The sequence below is a fragment of the Plodia interpunctella genome, chromosome 18 (genome assembly GCF_027563975.2).
Source record: "Plodia interpunctella isolate USDA-ARS_2022_Savannah chromosome 18, ilPloInte3.2, whole genome shotgun sequence".
Classification (NCBI taxonomy): Eukaryota; Metazoa; Arthropoda; class Insecta; order Lepidoptera; family Pyralidae; genus Plodia; species Plodia interpunctella.
The window spans coordinates 8,285,629-8,311,821 of NC_071311.1; the positions used below are offsets into that span (position 1 = coordinate 8,285,629).

The window sequence follows — 26,193 nt, forward strand, 5'->3', positions numbered from 1 at the left end:
TTTGTTTTAAAATATCGTTGAGTTAGTATCCCATAAAACAAGTCTCGAACTTACTTTGGGGCTAGATCAATCTGTGTAATTTGTTCTAATATTATTAATTCTTTATGTCATCAAACCTCCTTCGATGAGGGCGGCCAGGAGATCTTTTGCCAGTGAATTACTTTTTAGTTAATTTTTCACATCTACACCATACATTTTTGGATGACGAATTGACGTGAAATCGAATGACTAAAGCAACAAATGTCTTCTTCATAGTCATGGCTGAGGGTCGTGGTCATTACGTGGAATGAAACACACACAACAACTTTCTTGGCATTATTAATGAAGTGGTTTGCCATTGCCTTCTCCATTTCACACGCGAGTTAATAATAATCAACCAGTGTGCAGGTTTCCTTCACCGAAAGCAAGTGGTGGTCGATGAAAACTACTATATATAAGTAAGATTTGTATACAAACTCATGTGGCACGAGTAGGATTCGCACCTGGGACCTTTCGATCCACAGGCGGGCGTCTTAACCATTTACACCACTACCGCTTCCAACGAATGTCTATGCCATTTCTATTTAACCCTAGTTGAAAGTGCAAACCCAAGAAATGCTGACTTTATGTCGCCAAATATAATATGCGCTAAGTAAAAAAGCGGGCCCTGGGCTCCGATGCTCAACCCCTGAGAAAGTAAATGGGTAAATGCTCACATAAGAGTTTCCTAAAGCAAAAAAATCCTAATCGATATCGAACACATCAGAAATCCGTTAAGCCGTATCTCCACGCTTCACACCACAATGCTGATCTAATTATCCCTTACTCGGATGTTACTCGCTCGTTCACAATAAGAGGGATAAACCGAATTATCATGTCGGGAAGTTCAAATATATTATATATAAGTACATTTACATACGACAAATTTCAAAAACAAACAGCTCAGCTCGAGTAGAATTCGAAACTATACTTTACACCACTGGACCTGATTGGTCCATAATATTACAGATTCATATTTCTCGACTGTTTTAAACACTACGCCTTAAATCTCAGAAAAAACACAACTTTCCACACGTTTTCAGTTTTACTTACTATCGTGTCGCGGCTCGTCGCACTGCCGTGCTGCGTTTGTATATAATGTACACGGGTAGAATATAACCTGGATTAACACATATATCACTTTTAATACCGAAATTCCCACGGAAGCGAAGCCTCAGGGCGCAGCTAGTACATACACGTAATCTATACTATTATTATAAAGAGGTAAGCGTTTGTGAGTTTGTATGTTTGAGGCGGGTAATCTCCGAAACTACCGAAGCGATTTCAAAAATTCTTTCGCCATTAGAAAGGTACATTATCTAAGATAGCTATAGGCTATATTTTATCAGAAAATTCCCACGGGGGCGAAGCCCCGGGCAACATGCGATGGTTTTACTAGCTTCATGCCTATAACGCGTTAGTCATAAAAGGCGCCACTTGAACTAACAATTCTCAATCTTATTTCATGTCACTCCTTGTTATGAGTAACAATAATACAGCGCGTTTATTAGCAGACTAAGGCAAGTTTAAACTGAAGCCACTGTTTACAAAGTCGTGGCGAGGCATCCTTTATACTTAATTAGACATAATCCGTCGAGACTCTTCGGTATTTTAGTGGGAATAAAATGAAACGACCGGCGCCAAAGGCTAAGTTAATTCTGTACTGATACATACATACCTTAAATTCGTATAATATAATAATTATTATGTTTATTAGCGAACAGCCTTAATCGAACGTGTTTGATTTATTGCAAAGGATAATATTATGATCAATAATTTGTGTTTATTTATCGCTGTTACGTGAAAAAAATCTGTTGCTTTTTTTTGTGCATTACACTTATACTCGTATTATACTTAGTACATATATGTTATTATCTTACAAAGTCACTTTCCATATGCTTAGATCTTAAGAATTACAGAAAGGATTTTGATGCGAGTTTTATTAATACGTATTATTCCTGAGGAAGGTTAAAATTATATATTTTATTATAGATTTTCCCGAGCGTTTGCGTGTACAAGCCCCGGTACAAGTCGCTAAACTAAATATAACTATACACGTGCTTTCAAACTTTATTGTCCCGCGTTATTTTCTGGATTAAAAAGTAGTCTATGTGTTATCCCATGTTATTTTCTACCCGTGTACCGTACACAATTGGTGACGTACTATCATACGTGAAGCGGTAACAAACAAACTTACTTTCGCATTAATATTAGTTGGATTTGTATGGGATATGGTACAAAAAACTACCTATCTACTTTTTCTACCATTCAACCTTGAAGAAAAACTAAAAGATTTTTTAATATTGAATATATTATTGAATTGACTTTGAAGAATATACTGCAGTGACGTTTGTTGTGCCACTTCTTAGTCATCTGCGCTTTGGAAATCAGCAGTAGACAATATGATTTTTTTACTTTTTAAGATATTTTCTTTTATTTAAATGAATTTAATATTTACAATTTAGATTTAATTTTAGGTCAATTTAGTTGTTATATAACTGTATGTTTTTTTCAATAAGTAAACAATTAAGTTATTTTTTACTACACTGAAAATAAACAATTTAAAGTTCGTGTTTGTTATCCAACCTTACTGGCCGTATGTCATGGGTTTAAACTTTATTCTTAGAGTCCAGATATCACCCTTACTTCGCGTAGTAGATTCCAGGAACTCCCGACTATTAATAGACAACAATACGATAGTTTTGTTTGAGTCACAGTCCGTTGGAGTATCGAACGGCACATCTGTCTGTCTGTCTGTCTGTAATAATAGCCATTGGAAATATACATTTATTAAACTGTTAAGCGATTGTAGGGATATGATTTGCAATTATTTCTTTAAATTTATAGCAAGACTTTTTTTTGGGCGACTTAATAATAACATCCAAAAGAAACAGTGAAAAGTGAAACACAAAATTTGTCCGATCAACTGATCAGTAAATTTGTATAGGAGAACAAAAAAAAACACTTTTTTTGTTTTGATTTATTTGCAAAACAACCAATTAATATCGTGAATCTGGGTTTCGGCTTCGGTGGAAAAATATTTCGTAATCACAACCTCACAAGTTGGTTGGCAATAAATGGCTCAGGACAGAGACCTTTGGAAGACAAAAGAGGAGACCTTTGCCCAGCAGTGGGACAGGCTATTAAAAATCACAGCCTTACGATGTCCACTAAAAACAAAACTCGAACAGTATTTTTTATTTTTAACACATTATTCTTAGTAAAACTTACGTTTGTGCTAGTAAAAATCTTTATATTCAACACAAATAAAATAAGCCGGTAGTACTTAGAAAATTCCATTCCTTTGATAAACTCAAATACTCTTTTTATATTCTCCCTCGAGTTATTCTCCTGGGAAAAGCAGTGCTGAATTCGCTTGATATAATTAGAACTTAGAAGGATGCAGTTTTATCTACGTGCCCAGGAAGCCGATTCGCTTTATAGGGGTTTTTAACTTTCAATTGTTTTGTTTGAAGGCTAACACCTATATCTGTCTGTCAAATGACATGTAGCTAAAAACACTTAACACAAAGTACTTGAAAATGTAACCTGTTTTATTCACAACTAAGTTATTGTGTTTCGAAATTAGCCCGAATTGCTTTGAGAAAATGATGGTACGGCCGTGTCGCCTTTTTTTTTCTCGACTTGGGCACTAACGTGCCCCCAGATAAACCCATGAACGAATTTTTTTTATACCCTAAAAAGATTTTGCCCTTGTTAACATAGTTCTTCATAGTTGTTTTCCTCATGACTGAGGGTCGTGGTCATTACGTTACGAGTGAAACACACAGAACAACTTTCTTGGCACCATTAATTAATTTGACCGGTCGGGTCAAATGGAAAATGATCTTTTTCTGATTGGCTCGGGTCTTGGATGTTTTAAAATATAGTATCGTTGAGTTAGTATCCCATAACACAAGCCTAGAACTTACTTTGGGTCTAGCTTAATCTGTGTAATTTGTCCTAATATATTTATTTATTTATTATTTATTATTAATGTAGTGGTTAGCTATTGCCTTCTCCATTTCAGACACGAAGTTACTAATCAACAAGTGTGCAAGTTTTATCACGATGTTTTCCTTCAGTGGAGGCAGGTGGCCTAAGAAAACTTATACATGAGCCAGTTTGGTATACAAACTCATGTGGCATGAGTAATTCGAACCTGGGACCTTTCGATTCACAGGCGGGCGTCTTAACCTACACCACCACCGCTTCGGCTATCATTGATATAGTATCTGATAGCAGTAACATAGACAACAGATATTGTAGAAACTTTTTTTTTCACAAGTGTTAAATAGGGCTAACTGGCAAATAACGTCATGCAGATTTATCTAGCAGTTAGTTTAACAGTCAGATTAATATATCTAAGTGATAATCTATTGGTGAAAACTGCATGGAAATCCATTCATTCCAATCGGTAGTTTTTGAGTTTAACGCGAGACAGACAGACGCGGCAGAGGATTTTGTTTTATAAAATGTATATATATATATAAATTCAAAAGTAAATTATTGTGAACAAAATCAAAGAAAGTTGAAAAAAAATCCGTTGAAAATTTCTCTCTTTTACTTTTCAGGAGACATTTTAAAGTAGGCAACGACTCAACCCAATTTTCTTTTAGTGTACTAAAATATAATCTGTCTCATCCAAAAGGCAGATAAAGCCTTTACTTATGTAAATCAGAATATTTCCAACCAAATGAGAGTATAATTTCAATGGAGTGGATTTTATATTTCATTAAGTTGTAGGGAACGAGAATTAGAGACGGTCCAAAAATTAAGCGAGTGTTAGTTAGGGGACTACAGTGCGATAGAGGAGATATTACGTAGAGACTATGCAACTTCTTCGCTGCTGAAAATTATTTGTTGTGAAACAAATACTATAGTTAAATTTTCAAATTCAAATTCAAATTCAAATCATTTATTCAGAAATTAGACCTTCACAGGCACTTTTTCTCGTCAATCTTTATATTTATAGTTATTTCTCACAAGCTACAAACTACTGGCATTTCGGAACGACCACTGCTGAGAAGAAATGCCGAAAGAAACTCATTTGAACAGTGTTGGTCCCTATCCTATTAAGCTTACCGAACCTATGTTTGACAAAAAATGTATTCCTTATTTGATTTGAACAGTGTTTATTTTTATTTAATTTGACGAATTTACAAAAATGTCTTTAGTCTTTGTATAAGCTCGATGAAACCAAATATCTAGATTTTTTTTTTCGATTAATGAAGTTGCAGTAATAAGACTGTTACCAAAAAATTTAAGTGACTGAAGGAATATTTCGTTTACATTTCGCCCACATTGACAATTAAGAGCGAGTTGCACTAGTAAACTTTGACATTAACTTTAAGGTTAGTCATCATCAAAGTTGACTCGTACAAGTCACCCTAAAGGTGTGTGGCACCATCAACTTTGACGTTAACTTAAACGTGCACTGAAAAACGCAAACTACGCCATTTTTCCTAAACGTTAGTGACACGCTGGTTAAAGTCAACGTCAAATTTGACTGTGTAACTCAACCTAAAAGTCCGCCTCGAGAGAAGTCCCGCGGCAATTATGTGGATCTATTAATAAGAGACAAAAAACTCTGCAACTTAAACTTTAACTACTCAATTACAAAACAAAATCTTAAAGAAGATACAAAAAATTAGTTTCATTAGTTTATCTATAAACATATTATCATTTTTTTTGTGTTTATTTGTCTTTTGCGACAAAATAAAGTATTTTATTAAGGCGATTTCTGGTGTGGTAAATGAAGTGTTTTTTGTGGGTTCTACAGCTATTATTGTGTAAAATTACTTTTGAGTATTAAAGCTTAGGCTCTATGATTCCTCTTACTGAAAACAAAACAACAAACTACATATTTGAGTTTTAATTACTTCCGCACAGTACATTTTAAGTCTTTAAATAACTGTGGCGTAAATGATGAAATCTGCCCGTGTTTCACTTACAATAAAAATTTCGAGTTTGCTTTTAATTAAATGTGTTTAATTAACATGTAATGTAAATATTTTCATATTTTAGATCCTTACATATGAAATTGGCGTTTTGTTGTACTGGCCACTTTAATCACAAATTTCTCCTCTTAGGTTAGGAATTCCAAATTCAAATTTATACAGTTATTTACACATGTATTTGTGTTTCGTTAACTGTCATTCATTTTTTTTTTTCTTCTGACTTTTCTGTTTGCGTCACTCAGTTTACAAAATGGAAAACTTGAAATATCGCGTTATTTAGGAGTACGAGTTTCACCGTGGCACCAGTGCTGCGAAAACGGCTCGTAGGGTTAATGATGTGTATGGCGGTTGTGTCGCAAAAGAAAACACAGTGCGTTTTTGGTTCCAATGTTTTCGTTCTGGAAATTTCGATCTGCAGAACAAGCCCCGTGGACGGCCGGAGACCCTAGTTGATAATGAAGAATTGAAAGCTAATGTGGAAGCGGATCCATCGCAAACCACGTCCGAGTTAGCTTCAGGCTTCGGTGTTAGTGATAAAACTATTTTAATATTTTTTTCGAAATTTGGATAACTTCTTCCAAGGGAAAAAATTCAACTCCGATAGGGCAGTCCAAACCGCCTTCAAAGATTTTATTGATTCCCGTCCAAATGTTTTTTTTTAGTAAAGGGATCAATGAACTACCTATGAGATGGCAAAAGTACATAGATAATAATATTTACTTTTTTTATGATTAATATGTTGATTTTATTATTTCGCTTAAAAACTGAATAGAATACTTTAATATTGTGCAACGGTAAAAAATAATGGTACCTACGATCTAGGTTTAACTGCGATCCAATTAAAGTATATCTAAATAATCTAATATGCCATCCCATATCCTTATCCGTGCAGTAGTTTTTGAGTTTATCGCGAACAGACAGACATACGCGGCAGAGGAATAGTCCTCTGACATAGGTTTTATATTATAACAAAAAAATGTATTATATATCAAAAAACTACTGCACGGATTTTCATGCGATTTTCACCAATAGATAGTTTGGTTTGTGAGGTAGGTTAAAGTGTATAATTTATTATGTTTTGTATTCAGGTAAAAACCCGAGCGAAGTCGGGACGGGCCGCTAGTTAATATCATAAATGCGAAACTTTATGAGGATGTTATTTACTTACGTTTGTTACTCTTTCACGCAAAATCTACTGGACGGATTGTTATGAAATTTGGTACACGGGTAGAATTTAACATGGAATAACACATAGAGTACTTTTTATCCCAAAATTCTAACGAAAGCGAAGCCCCGGAGCGCAGCTAGCTATGTATAAATCATTATTATCATTGTAGATTAGTATTGAGATAGGAAAAAAAACATGTCGTTTGTAAACAATTATAAATTTTCTATACCGTTTAAGCTTGAAACAATCGATTTTATCAATAAATTGTGGTCTTCGATACTCCTTTAATCAGCACAGACAGCAAAACAGTGCTCGGTCGCGTAGAGTGATGTACGGTCAGCTTGTAGCTTCAAATGTTAATTGGACGCCATTAAACACGCTCCGACATGTTGTCCAAATGTGTCCATATCCAGTGAGAGCCGTTTTCCGGCGTCCTAGGTTAGCAACGAACGCTGCAAGATATACAAGATACGTTGTAGAAGACGGCGAAAATAACATTGAATCCTGATCATTGATTCAGAAATTAAAAGTAGATAAAGTGTGTATTTTTGTTACTCTTACACGCAAAATCTACTGAACGGATTGTTATGAAATTTGGTACACGGGTAGAATATAACCTGGAATAACACATAGGGTACTTTTTAAAACGAAAAGAGTTAAGGCCCAAGGCGCAGCTAGCCTTAAATAAAATATTTAAGATTCACTTCAAAGTAGGTTAATTTGTCTTAAGCAAATCTTTGCCGAACTAATTTCACGTACACGAGTTGAAAAGTGCTGATTCGCGAAAATAAACTTTATCGCGTCGTTATAAAGTTTTTCGTTGGCAACTGCGTAAGCAGAATCGGTGAGTTTAATGTATTCACTCACTTTGGTAACATAGTTAGTCCATTGACGTAAATGTATTTAAATACATTACGATACGAGAAACTCTCTCTTTCTCATTTGAGATTTTTTCCGTTTGCTTCCACCGTCGTGGAGCGACATCCTCTCTCTCCTAGTTATTTTCGTTGACGTTCTTAAAGTCTGTTAGGCCATTGGCACGCATTCCTTCCTTCCACTTCCTCGATAACACCGTTCTACGTAATTTTTTTGCTGGTTCTCGTAAGTTGTGTTTATGAACAGTCATCATCAATATCAGTATGTTATTGCTAACACTGGTGTCAAACTTTATTCAAGTCTAAAGGCATCTGACATGATTTGTCGCGTACACACTCTAGTGAACTAAACTGTCCACCAGTGTGCAGGTTTCCTCGCGATGTTTTCCTTCACCGGAAGCATGTGGTGGTCCATGAAAACTACTATATATATGAGTCAGATTGATATACGAACTCATATGGCACGATAGGATATGAACCTGAGACCTTTCGATCCACAGACATCACACACATCCACATTATTAACCATTAGGTACACCGCCACCGCTTCAAATCAAAATTTGAAATCAAAAACACATTTAGCTATTTCCAAAGTAATTTTTGGTACACGTGTGATACGCGAATTAAAAATAATAATTTACAACTGGACATGCAATAGGTACATTACTTAAGGACAGCCTGAATTTAAAGCCCATATGTAGACGTAAATAAAGTAGAAATTCATAAGATACGATTACATACTATAAAAAAAAGGTATCTCATTAAAAGTTTTCGATCAGTCAGTGAGTTTCATAGAATTTTTAGTATATAGTATTAATCAGAAGTATCACTATTTCAAAGTATATTTCACTATTTATTTCTTTCATCCGCACAATATGTAATATGTGTACGATATGTATCAACAGCAATGCCATTTTTATTGATGTTTAATGACATACTCGGGACTTTTAGCGTATAAAATGAGTGTTATGTCTAATAAATAATATCATCATCCTGTAGTTTAAGAGCGAGGCTCCTGTCAGTGGAGTTTCTTCCATTGTTCTCTCTCCAAAGTCAACTCATTCACTTCTTGATGCGACACGACACCCACTTTTTCTTTAATTTGTCTGGTGTAACTTCTTCCTTCCACCTTTACGACCTAGGTGGCGCAGTGATAAAATGCTTGCCTCTGAACCGAGAGGTCCCGGGTTCGAACCCCAGTCGGGTGATGGAAAATGATTTTTTTCTGATTGGCCCGGGTCTTGGATGTTTATCTATATATGTATTTGTTATAAAATATAATATCGTTGAGTTAGTATCCCATAACACAAGTCTCGAACTTACTTTGGGGCTAGCTCAATCTGTGTGATTTGTCCTAATATATTTATTTATATTATTTACCTTTCATAAATAAAAATTATAAAAATTTATGGGTTAATCAACTTTTACTTGCCTTTGGACAACTGCACTTGGTCCCAGATTAGTTAAAAGGTAACCAATACGAAATTGGTGAATATTATCATCTAACTAATAAACTTCAAAATAAATCTATATACTAGCTTTAAAAATGATTTATTAATTATATTTTTTACCAAAATATAACGGTTGTCCGAGTGACAAATGGGTTGTTTTTATGTTTAAGTCAGTGTCCCCGGACTACTTTTATGCACTGAACTCGTCACCGCCGAAAAAATTTCCTCTAGGACAATAAATATTGCAACACATAACACACTATGAATTTATTATGTGTAAGTGAATCATAACTAATAATTTTTAAAATCTTTTATTCTATCTTTTTTTTTCAAGTTACTCTTGTCCCACAAAATCGTTTCTTTTTGTAAATCCATCGGACAACCACTTTTAAATTACGATGCTAATATGGAGATGGCGCTGAATTAGCGAATACAACACGTGACTCGATGTAGTTTACGATGGTAAAGCAGCAAGTTTGAAATTGCCAACGCCCCCCGCGTTAGTCGGCCAAACTCTAGAGCGCGGAGTGGGTGTGTTTATTGTGTGTCCCCCGGACCGGCGTAAATATTAGGTAAGTACGATCGCTATATTACTGTATTGTTATTTAAGAGTTGACAATTGACCTTGGCTTTATGTTAGTGGTATAATCCTGTACAATAAATTATTGTTTTTTAATAGAAAGCTGAAATTATAAAATATGTCGCCAGGACAACCAGTCTTCTGGACCACTAAATCGGTTGTCCGTGGGACAAAGACGGTAGTCCGAGGGATATCTAGAGTTGCCCGTGGGAATTTTATAGTTGTCCCAAGGACAATGTTATGAAACCTTTGAATTTTATTTGACTGAAACAGTTATATAATTAATGTTCATTAATAATAACTACACTGTGATTTTTATATGTCATTTTTAATTATATATTTAATGCAAGAGTAATTAAACATGATTAACTAACTAAACTGATTGGCCTTCGTACTTGTATTGTATAGAGTATAGAGTTAAAGCATATTCAAAGTTTGGAGTCTCGTATATGCACCATATACGAGAGCACAAAGTTTGAAAACATTCTTTATATTATACTTTTTCAGAATGGGGATGTCTGCAAAAGAAAAATCAAGACGCTATAGAGAGAAGTTGAAAGCAGATCCGCAGAAATATGAAGAACGAAAAAGAAAGAAAAGGGAAAGTTATCATAAGAATAAAAGATTAGTTTCAGATTTACAGCCAGAAGAAAAAAAAATATGTAGAACTATTTGGAAACTCAGGAAACAAAATCAAAGACAACGTAAGAAGGCAATTGAAAATATACTTGCAGATACACCACCTAGCTCTCCAATAGTGCTTCAAGAAATTAACGTACCCCAAGATTACAATAATTGTGAATGTACTCCACCTGCGAGTCCAAGTTCAAGAGTATCTACACCTGTGAGTAAGGAAAGAGGAAGAAAGAAAATTCGCCGTGACAGGACGAAGATGTATAAAGAAAATTTGTGTCTACAACATGAAACTGAAATGTGGAAGAAAAAGTATGAAAAATATAAGAAAAGAGCACATCGCAAAGAAAAAGAAATTATTAAGTTAAGAGAAAAGAAAGAAAAAGAAACCGAAATCGAACGTAATAAATACAAGACATTTAGTAATGCTATCAAAGAACATTACAGCTTATTAAAAAACCGTAAACAAAAATTAATAATTAAAAACATATTTAAAAATATAGATAAAAAAGAAAGACATCGAATCATAGGTCTGCAATGTAGAAGTAGAACAAAAACAACTCAACAGTGGGATGATACAGAATTGCCAAAAATAATTAGAAGCTTTTTTTGCAGGGACGATGTGTCAAGGAATACTGCTGGTAAAAAAGAGACTGTTTCAAAAGGTAAAGAAAAAGCACAAAAACGTTTCCTTTTAGACTCGATGAAAAATTTGTTTAAAGCATTCAAACTTGAGAATCCGAAACTAAAATGTTCCTATTTCTATTTCACAAAAAATCGTCCATATTACGTGGTCAAGCCTACTATAGGTGGAAGGGAAATGTGCCTTTGCAAAATCCATACAAATATTGCAGCTAAAATTAGAGCTCTGAAACAAAAGCGAATAATTGACGCTATAGATCTTAGTGCGGTTATTGCAGAAACAGTTTGTGATAGTAATAGAGAGGATTGCATGTATGGGAAATGTTCAGAATGCAAAGGTAAAAAAATTCGAATAAATGAAAACAGAGTCCAGAGCAAAATTCAATGGTTTGAATGGATTAGAGATGAGGAAATTTATTTGAAAGAAGGAAAAACCATTAAGGCCATAAAAAATATAAAGAAACACAAGGAGGATACAACACAAAACTTAATTTTGAGTTTGGAAGAAGACATGAAAACTGTGAAGAAACATGAATACAATATGAAAACCCAGTACAGAAGCTTCCGACAAAGTGTTGATGCAATTAAATTAAATGAAGCTGTTGTTGTAGTTGATTTTAGTTTTAGAGAGTATACGGCCAGTTAAAGTACAGATATTTAAGTTGCTTCTGTGCCAGAGGAATGTGTGAATGCTTACATCCTAAAGTATACTTACCGTTGCCAGATTTGATAGAAAATTCTCACTCTGCTGAAATCCACTGCAGTGATGATGATATGGCACTAATAGCTTTAACTTCTAAAGCCAAAGAAAGAAGATTTAATATAAGATTTCAATAGAAGATTTCCAAGGCCTTCACCATGAAAGCGTTTACAAAGCTATTTACGACTCTTCAGAGAACTCTGAAGAAGATCGTGACTTTGTACAGTCAGGGCCTTCAAATTCAGGGCAAAGTAGCAAGTTACCTATAAAAGGCGATTTTTTACTAGTCAAAGTTCATGACACCAAAAGGAAATCGTACCATACCTATGCGTGCATTGCTCAAGACGATATAGAAGATGATGGTGAAATTAGAGTAACATTTCTGAAATGCGTTAAAGGAGGAAAACTTTTTGTGATCAATGAGAATGACATATCGTACGTAGCTTATGAATATATTGTACGTAAGTTACCCATGCCTGAGTTACAATGTAAGAGAGATATAAATTACTATAAATTTCCCTTTGATGTTAACGTTTTTGAAAAATAATTTGATTGCTAAATTACGAATTCATGAGTATTATTAGGTTTAGGTTCAAATATTTGTTTTTTAAGGTTACTAGATGCAGATGGTATGTTAACTTTCGTCGAAAGTCTTGTGTTAATGAATGATTACATAAAAATAATATTTAGATAAGAATTAATGTAAATGATGGTGTTCAAAATATTTTTAAGACTGACATAATAGTTATATGGTATGTTGATTATTAGATTGTAAAAGGGTTGATAATAGCCATGACTGATTTTATACGTAGTATCTTATACAGCTTATAAAGCCGTGTAGCTTAAGCAGACAAAACCATTTAAGTTTAAGAAACTGATTATTTTTGTTAAATTTTGATTAAAACTTTTGGAAAATTACAATATAATTTTGTTTTGATGAATTTTAAGTGTTTTATTATGCCTCATGATGTGGTATTTCCTAATTCCCTTTCAGTTGTCCAGTGGATTTACTGGTTGTACAAAGGAAAAGTCCTTTGGACAACTAAAATGTCCCCATGAAAAGAAAACAAGTTTCAAGTTTTTTTGTAACAAATACTTAGAAATTGTATGTTTATTTTTTATTTATCTGTAATTAATTATAAAATATACCACCAGTATTGTCGATTTTGTAATATTTGGAGAATAAAACTATTTTTAAGAAATAATTCACCAAATATAGTAATGGTGGTTGTCCAACAGTTATATTTCTTTAAATAATTGTGAAGTTGTGCATGCAATAAAGAATGAATTCTCAAAATCTTATAAAATGTACTTCATTTTACACATTCAAAGTATTTTCTTTAACATAAAGTACATTTTACCATGTAAAAAAAAATATAGAACTAGTTGTCCTGGTGACTGATTTTTTAGGACTTCAGCACGTTTACAAGCCAAAAAATAACAAATAATAAGTAAAAGTGCACTGCTCTATACAGAATTATAAAATATAATAAATTTTCTATGTTATAAGACATTTAAATAAGCAAAACAGATTTTTTTTTTAAAACTACAAAAATTTTCGAACTTGGCACTAAAAAGTTGATTCACCCTTATATTATTTTCCTTCCTTCTTCGCCATTTACGATAACGGAAGGATTTAGGCTATTTTTTTAAATAAAGTACAGCATTAGTGCTACTTCTATTATTCAAATGTTATTACGAATTCTCTGGCGTGTTTCTACTCTTATCTATAAATGAGAGGATAAGGAAAGTTTCGCGAAAGTTGAAAATGAAGGAAAGTAGTACGCGCCGCCAACTAAACGTAAGTATGCGCTGCCGACCAACTATTTGTTTATTAACCCGCTCCTTGAAGTTTCGTCTACAGCTTATGAAAACTTAGACAAGACGTCGTGGTATTGGTTCTGATCCTGAAAATTTAAATGCAAATCGTGTTACTAAATATATACTTACTAAAGCATATTTGGTACTATTCCTCATGAACATTGCTCAGTTTTTTTTAAATATAGTTGTAGTAACCAGTTAGGCATTTTCAAGGCAAGACTGAAGTTTTGACCTTGCGTGCGACATACTAGACATAATCGTTGCTTTCCATATAGATTGACGTCAAACGATCTTAAATTAATATTGGTCCTTACATATGAAATTGGCGTTTGGTATAGGAGGAACAAAAGGTCGTACAAATATTTTTTAATATAATATATTTATTTAATCGAAGTAAGAACCATTATTATCTATGCACTTTTGCCATCTCATAGGTAGTTCATTGATCCCTTTAAGAAAAAAACCATTCGGACGGAAATCAATAAAATCTTTGAAAGCGGTTTGGATACCCTATCGGAGTTGAATTTTTTCCCTTGTAAGAAGTTATCTAAATTTCGAACAAAATGGTAATCTGTTGGAGCAAGAACTATATCTATTAAAATATTCCTATCACAGAAAAGCAATAAACACGAGAAATATTTTAGTTACCTAGTCAGTGGACATAACATAGAAGCAGTGGTGGTGTAATGGTTAAGACGCACGCCTGTTGATCGAAAGGTCTCAGGTTCGAATCCTACTCGTGCCACATGAGTTTGTATACCAATCTAACTCATGTATAGTAGTTTTCATCGACCACCACTAGCTTCACACTGACAGAAACCTGCACAATGGTAGATTATTAACTTGTGTGTGAAATGGAGAAGGCAATATGGCAAACCACTCGATTAATAATGCCAGGAAAGTTGTTGTGTTTCATTCCATGTAATGACCAGGACCCTCAGCCATAAGGAATACGACTATGAAGAAGAAGAGAGAATCAGCTCATTTCTCGATTAGACTCGAAGTTACTCTATCTATCGATTTTTGGTACCCATCTCCAGAATTGTTACATAATTTCTGATCGCAGACGTGTTACATCATTAGTCGAAAAAACACGCCTCAGATTGTTCGAGATACGATTTACCTGAAGATTCTAGTACACAGTGAACGAGTCGAAAACAACTTGTGTTAAGTTTTGTTACTTAAAAACAGAAATCAAATATTCTAGTGCATATTTGTTTTTTTTTTATTGTACCATGATTTAAAAATCATGAATTATATTCTTCTTCTTCTTGACCTTGTCCCACTCATATGGGGTGGGCACAGTAAGTTCCTTCCATTTCGTTCTGTCATTCATAATTTTAATTCATTAATAATGAATTAATATTGGATTTTAAATAAAGTATGGTTGAGGATAAAAAAATATTTGATACGAAATTGTTTTTCTTTTATAAGTAATTGCTACCTAGTTATTTCTTGATTTTTCTTTAATATACAAATGCAATCATTGAATAACATTATTAATATACCCATCAGATGCAAAGTGCATTCAAAAAAATACAATATACTTCGTACAATTTGCTGTCAGCTGTAGCTGTAGCATAACAAGAGATATTGATAACTAAAATTTATAGCTCCTCTTCACAAGATAAATTATTCAAGATCTGGAATAGCTTTAGCATGAGAATGAACGAGAATGAATGAATGAGAATGAATGAATGAGAATGAATGAATGAGAATGAATGAATGAGAATGAATGAATGAGAATGAATGAATGAGAATGAATGAATGAGAATGAATGAATGATATGAATGAATGAGAATGAATGAATGAGAATGAATGAATGAGAATGAATGAATGAGAATGAATGAATGAGAATGAATGAATGAGAATGAATGAATGAGAATGAATGAATGAGAATGAATAAATGAGAATGAATGAATGAGAATGAATGAATGAGAATGAATGAATGAGAATGAATGAATGAGAATGAATGATTGAGAATGAATGAATGAGAATGAATGAATGAGAATGAGAACGAATGAATGAGAACGAATGAATGAGAACGAATGAATGAGAACGAATGAATGAGAACGAATGAATGAGAACGAATGAATGAGAATGAATGAATGAGAATGAATGAATGAGAATGAATGAATGAGAATGCCCAAAATGAGATGGCATTTTTTTGGTAATAATAATTTTTAATAAATTAAATGTTGTAGGTACTGCCTGTTATCATTATATCTAGTGACATTATCTCCACGTATGTACTCGATCAATGTATCCATCGACGATATAGGATAGCATCAAGCCCGAATCAGTTCATTGGGCACTACCTGCTAACACTCACACATCTACTCGCTTTTTTACTCGACCGTTGTACAAATCCAAGATGTGGGATAAGTTCAAGCCCAAATTGATCCATCTAGTGGGCGCTCCTTGCATTATTCATGAATAAGTACGATAACGAGCCGAGGTGAACATATTTTGGTACTAATCTGATTGTATTTTTAGCGGGAAATTTTCTCTTTTGTTCTGGAAAAGTTCGCTTTTGTGCTTCGTCGATTGTTAAATTTTCTAACAAAAGTAGCGCAACTATTTTGTTAGCTGTTCGTAAGATAGTATGTGAAACTGTATTTGTTCATTTGTTTGTATTTCTTCATGTTAATGTAAAGACCAAGTGTTTAAATGGACACTATAATACATGCCCGAGTATCTTGAATAATGCCCAAAATGACATGGCAATCTACACAACTCAGTTGATGAGGAGTAACTCCAAAATCGCGGAAACAAAATCAGCTGTTTTATACAAAATTTATTAAAAATGTATGGATCAGCTGATTTTCTTTACGCGATTTCTAGATTGCTTCAATACAAAAAGTTATCCAGTATCATAGACTGAGCATGTATCATAAAATAATGCCATTGTATCACCCTGTATCAGCTACATTCGACCAGTTTATTGTTTTATAACATACCCACTAAATAGGTAGCTTCAGCTAAAGTTGTCTGGGTTGAACCCAAGTAGAGAAGACACAATTTCCGTGTCCACATCCGCGCACGATACGAGACTTCGTTAGTTTGCGAGCGACGAGAAATATAGTTAGGAAGTAGCCGGATTCTATTCCTATACAAGTATCATACAACAAAGACAAGTACTTGACATCGCATACAAATAATCTCATAGTAAAATGGACAATTATAAGCTCATAGTTAACAATTTTCAATGTACCTATACCAACAAAAAATATTTTTTTTATTATTATTTCTAGTTGATCATCATATTTTTCAACATGGCAATAACATGCGCCATTTTGTAAATAGTTTAACATTGTTCAATTAATATCTAACATTTTCAGTCATATTTAAGTACCTTCACAAGGATCAACAATTAACATTATTGGAGCAACGAAGTACTTAGGCTTTTGAATTTAATTTCATTAATTGTATCCAATGTGTTTCAGGAATAACAGATTCCCGCCATACGCATCGGCCGCCATATTGCAGTGGCCATTTTGTTTTGTAATTATCTTTTACGGTTACAGCTCGCTGCCAGCGAATGTTCCGAATTAATTTTAATATTCCGATTTTGTGGCCAATGCCACTGCTTTTATCGAAAATGGAAAGATTATCTTTTATTCTGTTCAACTTTTGATATTTAAAATAAATAGGTTATGTTAATATTGACATGGTCAAGTGGTTAAAACAAAGAACATAAAAACATTTTTGCGTAAATGAAATCTACAGTTGATTTGTATTATATTAGCATCATTAAAATAACAAATATATAAAATATATTTTAGGTACTTGTCGTACCATCTGTATTCACTCTAAAATTCTTTATTTTAGAGTGAATAAAGATGTACAAGTCTTAAAATGTTTTATTCACTCAAAAGTTCCAGCACATCGCCGCGAGGAAAGGTTTTCAAGAAGGCTGGCAGCATTACCTCTGTGTATCTCTATAAATAATTAATTGATTATAACCTAATCGTAACGTTTATTGTTCGTAGATATTATTCCTAAGCATATTAATTGAGTTATATACATGCATGTATAAAATTGACACCCACAGGAACCCCGAAGACATAATAGTACTTTTGCGGGCCGTCGTTGATAAACAGACAACATAATAAAGTTTTGAATAAGTACTCTATATAAAATTCGGTTGAAATCAAAACCAAAATCCACCACAACTGAATTTGGTAAGTTAAATATACCACGAAAAGTGACTTGTTTTCCCAAGAGTAGTAAATCTGATGGAGACTAATAAACCGGACAGACAGACAAATGCACGCTATATATAAACGTACAATTTAAATTCTTCGTACTTTGAATGGTTGGTTTTATAGTTTTATTTACTTTAAGTCTACGAAACGATTTTAGGTAGAATGTTAAATCTATTCCCATTGGAAGACGAGATAAACATTTTATGGTAAATGTAATTTTAAGCATTAGTAGATTAAGAAAATTGATGACACACGGCGATGATCTTATTCGTTTATCTAATACTAGCTACTGCCCGCGGCTTCGCCCGTGTGACTTTCTTTGCGAAAGCAGAACAGACATGAGTATCGTACAAACTTTCACACAGCACAACTTGAACACTGAACAGTCACTGTGTTGTATATCATGAGCTATTACGGTTAATGGGATATAGTCAAATGACAGACAGACACTTGAAGGACAGCAGTGTCTTAGCCGGGTATTTTTATATTATGTGTCTTAGTCAAGCCTTAAATTACATTTTGTTATTATATTTACCCTAGCTCTTTTTCTTAGAAGTGATCTAACAAAGTGCGAAAGAGGGGCAACAATTAACAGTTTCTTAGGGTGAGTTGCACCAGTCAACTTCGACGTTGATTTTAACCTTGATTCGACGTTGATTGATAAAATGGAGCAATAATTTAATATAGAACTAACGGGAAAGTAAACCAATCGTTCCTGAGGGCTCCGTCGACGTTTAGACAAAATGGCGTACTTTGCGTTCTTCTGCGAAGGTTAATGTTAACTTCAATGTATTAAGTTAATGGTGCAACCCACTCTTACAGTCATTAAATTTTTATTACTCTTAAATGAGCTAGACTTTGTCTAGACTGCGTTTTTTCCGCTTCAAGAATATTTAAATTACTTTTCGCTGTCGTTTAACTAAGTATATTTTATTGAAAGTACTAAAGTTGCCTTATCGAAGTTCTTTATAGGCGATGTTTTAAATTATTTTTCTTTTATTCATGTCCTGTTCTAAATCTATCCAGTGATGGGCAAATAATCAATAAAACAAGGAAGAAAAATCAAGTTCGTTTACAATGTTCTTCTACTCTGAGGCTATGGAATGAACTATCCCTATAGACTATAATATATCTCTTCTTCATACAGGGCGTAAAAAGATTTATTCAGGGTCAGCAACGCGTGTTTAATTCCCTTGGTTTTGCAGGCGTCTATACGCGGTGACCACTTTCCATAAGTTGGTCCACATGCGGCCGTTGGCATCATGGCAAACATAAACAATAATGTTCGTGCAGTAAATCGTTGAGGAGTTCTGTCGTCGAGAACTTAGGTGCACGATCAGATCACGCTTAATAATGTTTTGGCATCTAAACATGTTTTTGACGACCTCGGTGGCGCAGTGGTAAAGTTCTTGCCACTGAACCGAGAGGTCCCGGGTTCGATCCCCGGTCGGGTCATGATGGAAAATGATCTTTTTCTGATTGGCCCGGGTCTTGGATGTTTATCTATATAATGTATATGTTATAAAAATATAGTATCGTTGAGTTAGTATCCCATAACACAAGTCTCGAACTTACTTTGGGGCTAGCTCAATCTGTGTGATTTGTCCTAATATATTTATTTATTTAGATTTCATCCCAATCGGTTGAAGGTATCTAAAATGATATTTTAAAAGTGAAATGTATATTACATCTGAACATACACAGTTTGGAAGTTACATACGTCTATAATCATATTATAAATGCGAAAGTCTGTCTGTCTGCCTATAATCTGTCCGTCTATCTGTCTGTACCGCTTTCACGGCTAAACCGCTGGACCGATTTTAATGTAATTTGGTATACATTTATTCAAAGACTTGGCAACTTTTTTAAATGCACTCCCTTTTTAAATGACTATAATGGGGTTAAAAATGCTAGTAGCATATAAATAAAAGCTTGTAAAATATAGTCATTTCATCAAAATGAATGAATATATCGCTTTATTACTGTCCCGTGACTAACCAACACGATCTTATCCGAGCGAGGAGACTCGTAGAGCTTGTACAGTCAATCTTAGAGCGCCTTTTAGATTAATTTTCAGTATAGGTATAGATTTCATTACACTACGAAGAGTGTAATGAAATCTATAAAAAAATTACGACAATTTCAAATCGATTCTTTGTACTATTATTGATATAATTAATCACTTTATCCGTACTTCCATATTTTCTACATGTCATGTTTTCACGGTTAAAACGCTGAGCCGATTTTGATAAAATTTGGAATAGACACTGCCCACCATCGCAGATAGAGCTGCGGACATCACCTAGTTATTAATATATAAATAAAATATATATAAATTCACAAATAATAAATAAAATATTTTTTTTTACAACTTTTGGTAACTCCTCTACAAATGATACTAACTCTAAACTTCGAATGTATCGATCAATCATTGCCAGCGGTGCGCGTGCGCATCTGTCTCCCTAATTTATAACCCCACCCATCATTCCTGACTTATTTGTCCACATCGTCGTTAACAATGTCTTAAATTGAAGAATTCGTTTCGCTGCTTTTATTTTTGGGAGCCATTTGGTACCGTACTGTTTGAAAATGTTTGAAAAAGAAAAATGGCAGTTATGTAGAATTCGTGTATAAAATCCTGCTCACTGATTATATAAAAAGCGCCTTATGTTCTATCCCATGCTTCCTATCCATGTAGCAAATTTCACTACAAACCGTCCAGTGGAATTTCCATGATCGATTGACAAATATCCACATATTAATAGAATAAACATATTTTTAAGTTGCGATGCAGAAACAAAAAAAAAAAGAAAAAGAACGATCTGGAATGGAAAGGCTGTCAATGTTGCCAGTGTTTTAGGCACCTTTCCTCCGGACATGTTACGGGCCAACTGTAAATAAATTAGGCAAGTATATAGACCATAAATTGTTGCACAATTTTCTGCGATTATATGTATTTTGTTTGACGTATTATTTGTAAAGATGTTGAACAAATAATCTAATTAATTGGAACATTTACAAAATGTTGATACATAGAAAATGCAAGTTTAATTCCCTACGTTGATTATTTACGCCACATGAAGATATTAATAAACATCCTTTCTAAACTTCTACGGAAGTAAATCCTCCTCAATGTAATTCTATAGCTAGTGATATATATATATACAATAATATACGAGACGTCACACCACCTTGTATCAATTTCCACGCAAGTTTTAATATCCTCCTTCTAACTTCGAGTTCAAAGGGATCTTTCCTGTCAATTATACGACAATTTAATTTCAATTCTGCCGGCGACACAGCGTCAAATGATGTTGTAGGCAGAAAATAACTCGCGAGAAAGTACAGAAGGTCTGTTTAGGTATAATATTTGAGAGAATGCCTCTAGGAGGGATCGACCGTGAGAGCTGCGGCGCGGAAATATTTCACTTGCGATTAGTGTTCAATTTTATAACATTACCAGCTATTGCCCGCGGCTACGCTTGCTTGGAAAAATGAGAGTCATTGAGAAATTTATTAATTATACAATGATTATTGGAACCAGGCGCCATACGAAGCGGTAAGTATCATAGGCTCAACTAAAACTTAGTACTATTGAAAAAGTTACATAAATTCAGTTTTGTAATAATTCTGTAAATCTTCTACTGGCCTTCCAATTTTCAATCGAGGTCGTCTCTCATCTCATTTTTCTCCAGAGCTGTTAATGGGTTATAAATAATTGAAATAAATAGAAATAAATTTATTCATAGCATACAAATTACATCACAGAAAATGAACCAAATTTTAATATTACAAAGGTACATTTAATATGTTACAAAAGGGTACCACTGCTTGTGCCATGACGCTGAGTTTCCGTGAGATAGATAGATAAACTGTTTATTTATATCGAAGACAAACAATATATATTTATGATACAATAAACCATGAAAATGAAGGACAAATAAACAAGAATGATTCTACGTAAAATTATACATAAATTTATATTTAAAAAATGGTTAGCCCTTCTGGCATAATAGGGACCAACACTGTTTGAATGAGTTTCTTTCGGCATATCTTCTCAGCAGTGGTCGTTCCGAAATGTTACTAGTTTGTAGCTTTGGTAAACATCATTTAATAATAAATAAATAAATAAATAAATATATTTGGACAAATCACACAGAATGAGCTAGCCCCAAAGTAACTTCGAGACTTGTGTTATGGGATACTAACTCAACGATACTATATTTTATAACATATACATATATAGATAAACATCCAAGACCCGGGCCGATCAGAAAAAGATCATTTTCCATCAAGACCCGACCGGGGATCGAACCCGGTACCTCTCGGTTCAGTGGCAAGAACTTTACCATTGCGCCACCGAGGTCGTCAAGGATTTAATATAGAATATGACGTGAAAAAGTGCCTGTGAAGGCCTAATTTCGCAATAAATGATTTGATTTTGATTTTGACATTTCTTCTCATAACTATACAATCATGTGGTGCAGAGATATATCGTTGGGCCAATGCCATTTCTCTTAAAACTGTGTCATGTCATTGGGTATTCTGTAAACGCTCCAAATAATCTTTGCCCACGTGAATTGCTCTTTATGCATATGGCATATTTCTGTCTTTGACAAAGTACTTTTTTGTTCGAACGTATGTCGCTGGTCGCAGCACACCAACTCATGTGTCTTACTGTCAAGGCTTTAAAGTTCATTTTCGCTTGTGTGTACAAAATAATGAAATCCACACGTAAAATGTGTTAATTAAAAACCAGATGAAGCGTTGAAACTAGGGCTTTCGTTTCATTTGTAGTTGACATGATTCTTTCGTTATAATATAACAAATGGCTCAAGATAGAGACATTTGGAAGACAAAAGGGGACGTCTTTGGCCAGCAGTGGGACATATATTATTAACATTATGTCGTAAGAGAACCACTAAGGATGAGTTGCATTAGTTAACTGTAACATTAACTTTAACCTACACAGAACAACGCAAATTTCGCCATCTATCTAATCGGCCTTGGATGATCTGTTACTTCAAAATTGACTGGTGCAACTTATCCCATGTCTCTCTCATAGTTTTCATTTAATATTGATAAATTACAATCAAATAATATCAGACAGAACCATAATCGCAAACATACGTACAGCCACCAGCACATCAACTCGTGGCTATTACCGCGCCATAGAGTTTCATGGAGAGTAACTTGATGTGCTGTTGACTGTACAACAAAGTGTCATGCAATGCTTATACAAATATGTCTCGCTTCCTGAAATAGAGTCATTCTATTGATAAAAGAAAGTGGCGATATGACAAATCAATCATCTCAATTATTGGTTTGTCACATCGCCTCTTCCTCGATCCAAACTATACAAGTTTCCAAATTTATATCTAACTAATATTATAATCGCGAAAGTAAGTTAGTTACCTTTTTGACTTGTTTAATAATCGTTTTGAACATGTTGTTACGCGCATTTACCCACATTTACCACTGGCAAAAGAACCATTGCCTGAAAATTCACGTGAAAGGAGCCGCAGGTAAAAACTAGTGAATAATGGTGACAATTTATATGGCCCAAGTGATTCTTTATACCACCTCACTTTCTTCTGTACTTTATATTTTGAAAAACATTTAGCAGCCACAAAAAAAATTGCAACACCTTTTCTGCCAACTGATTTAGTAAATCTGAAATTCGACCGATAGACATTGTGTTGTGATCCACTCGACAATATTATATCTCCTTCTTTTCCAGATCTACACTTCACAATAGTCACAACCCCCTCCCCCCTAACAGGGGTGACTAATATTTGACTTAATATTGCTACCGTGTCTCCCCCATAAATTACTATCTGCTGGGTGATCATGTCAATCTTAATACCTTTTGGGGTGTGGGTTAAGTGGCGAAAGTTTAACGCTAACCCAACGTGTTAACTCAACTCCTTGCTTACATAATTTAATTTAGAATATGACGTGAAAACTGCCTTTAAATATTATAAATGATTTTAATTTGATACCAATGAAAATTAAAATGCTTTCAAAGATAGTATGACTGTAATAAAATCATATATTTCCGGCCTCGTCCAAAATGCTTGAATACTAAAATGACACAGCAACTTGGTTCGTAAAAAAAATCAATGTTTACTCATAAATAAATAAATAAATGAGGACAAACCACACATATTGAGCTAGCCCCAAAGTAAGTTCGAGACTTGTGTTATGGGATACTAACTCAACGATACTATATTTTATAACAAATACATATATAGATAAACATCCAAGACACGGGCCAATCAGAAAAAGATCGTTTTCCATCATGACCCGACCGGGGATCGAACCCGGGACCTCTCGGTTCAGTGGCAAGAACTTTACCACTGCGCCACAGAGGTCGTCAAATTGCGTTTATGTTGGAAGTTGTTACAACATATTAGTTTTTTTATGATGGTATGACTTGTTTCTATAATTTGAAAATTTCTAGAAATGGACCTTCCAGTAAAATTTTAAAAATTCGTACAATGCAGCATTTAGCTGCATTATTATTCTACGTATTATCATAATGATGTATATCAATTTTGTATACAAAAAAAAATTATCTATAGTTTATACATACAATTTATTACAATTCTCTGACGTAGTCTTTATACCCTAATCATTATTTTTGAGGCATTTATATTGTCAACATAATAGTGTTTTAACTACGTCCTATGAACTAGGAAGAAGTGTTCTAGGAATGGTGACTGTTGGTCAACAGTCACTATTCCTGGTGACTGTTGGTCAACAGTCACTATTCCTGGTGACTGTTGGTCAACAGTCACTATTCCTGGTGACTTTTGCTCAACAGTCACTATTCCTGGTGACTGTTGGTCAACAGTCACTATTCCTGGTGACTTTTGCTCAACAGTCACTATTCCTACGAAAGAAATTAGTGTTTTATTATGACACAATAATTGTGTTATTACTTGCACCAGATCCTGTGTTGAGTACAATTCATCGTTCCGTGTGCCTAATAATTGTTAAAGGTGTGTATCCGAAATGGGTCCAAAGAGTTGCCAGTGCTGCGAATAATTTTGTGTTAATCATTGCTGTTTTAGAGCTACTGTCGTATACTGTGACGATAGTTAATTATAGGTCACATGTGTAATTGTAGTTCTGTAATGAAAGCAAATTTGACATTTGTTATGCACTAGCTGCGCTCCGGAGCTCACTTTGAAATTTCGTGATAAAAAGTATGTGTTAGATTATATTCTACCTACCTATGTACCAAATTTCACACTAATTTCTCTTTATTTTCTATGAAAACGGTTAATCGAATATTTGTTACAATTTATTTTCCACACCACAAATAATTTCGGGTGTTTCCGGTGCACTATAATTTACCGTTACGGTACAAAACTAATGCCTCCTAAACTGTAGTTAATTGAGTTAAACTGTTGCGGTATTGTGGCCATTTTATTTGTTTCCGCACTCTCACTAGTTAATGCTCCGGAGTTCATTGTTATATAAATAAATGGTCTGCATGAGTTTGATTGTTAGATAACTCTTATAACTGCTGTAAATAAATTAATCCGGAACTGGCCACTATATAAATAATAATTAAAAAGTAATTATTATATTTGAAAATGAAACTATTTGGCTGTGGAATGCAGTTTGTTTCATTTGACTGTTATTTATTTATATTGTGTGGTGCGATTTTAAAAAATCTGTTTCATTCACCATTCGTTTGTCAGGAGTCTTTGCAGAAATTAGGAAGAACAATCCACAACAAGGAATCAATCACGGCAATGCAAGCTGTCACATTGCAGGGGTGAAACGATCCGAATTTTGGAGGGTGAAGCGGTGGAATTAACGGATTTATACGTTATACTCGTATAGTCATAATTTGGCACCCAACGACTTGTTTCTATTTTCAACCGTAAATAATAAATTACTTGGTCATAGATTTTTTTTTTTATTTTACTATTTTACTCCATTGATATATGAACATAAAGCAATATGTGAGTCTGAAACGGTTCTCCGACAATTGCTACGTCTACGAACATTTCGACATCAGGCGTTTGAACGACAGATATCGTCGTAACAACCCCCTTATTTTCAAAAAACTTTCAAGTCAAAACTAAAAAAAAAAGAAACTTTCAAATTCTTTCGGTAAATT

General features: G+C 34.0%; 1 protein-coding gene across 1 annotated transcript in view; it reads left to right on the forward strand.

The window, feature by feature from the left end:
• The window catches only part of LOC128677898 (uncharacterized), a 111,318-nt gene extending 85,469 nt beyond the window's left edge, over positions 1–25,849 (forward strand). Inside the window, exons 2-5 of the mRNA XM_064436559.1 lie at positions 9,164–10,044; positions 10,560–11,146; positions 24,755–24,924; positions 25,769–25,849. Coding sequence (XP_064292629.1) covers positions 10,561–11,146; positions 24,755–24,924; positions 25,769–25,849 — 837 coding nt within the window. The 5' untranslated portion in view covers positions 9,164–10,044; position 10,560. The remainder of the gene's footprint in view (positions 1–9,163; positions 10,045–10,559; positions 11,147–24,754; positions 24,925–25,768) is intronic.
• The last annotated feature ends 344 nt before the right edge of the window (positions 25,850–26,193 follow it).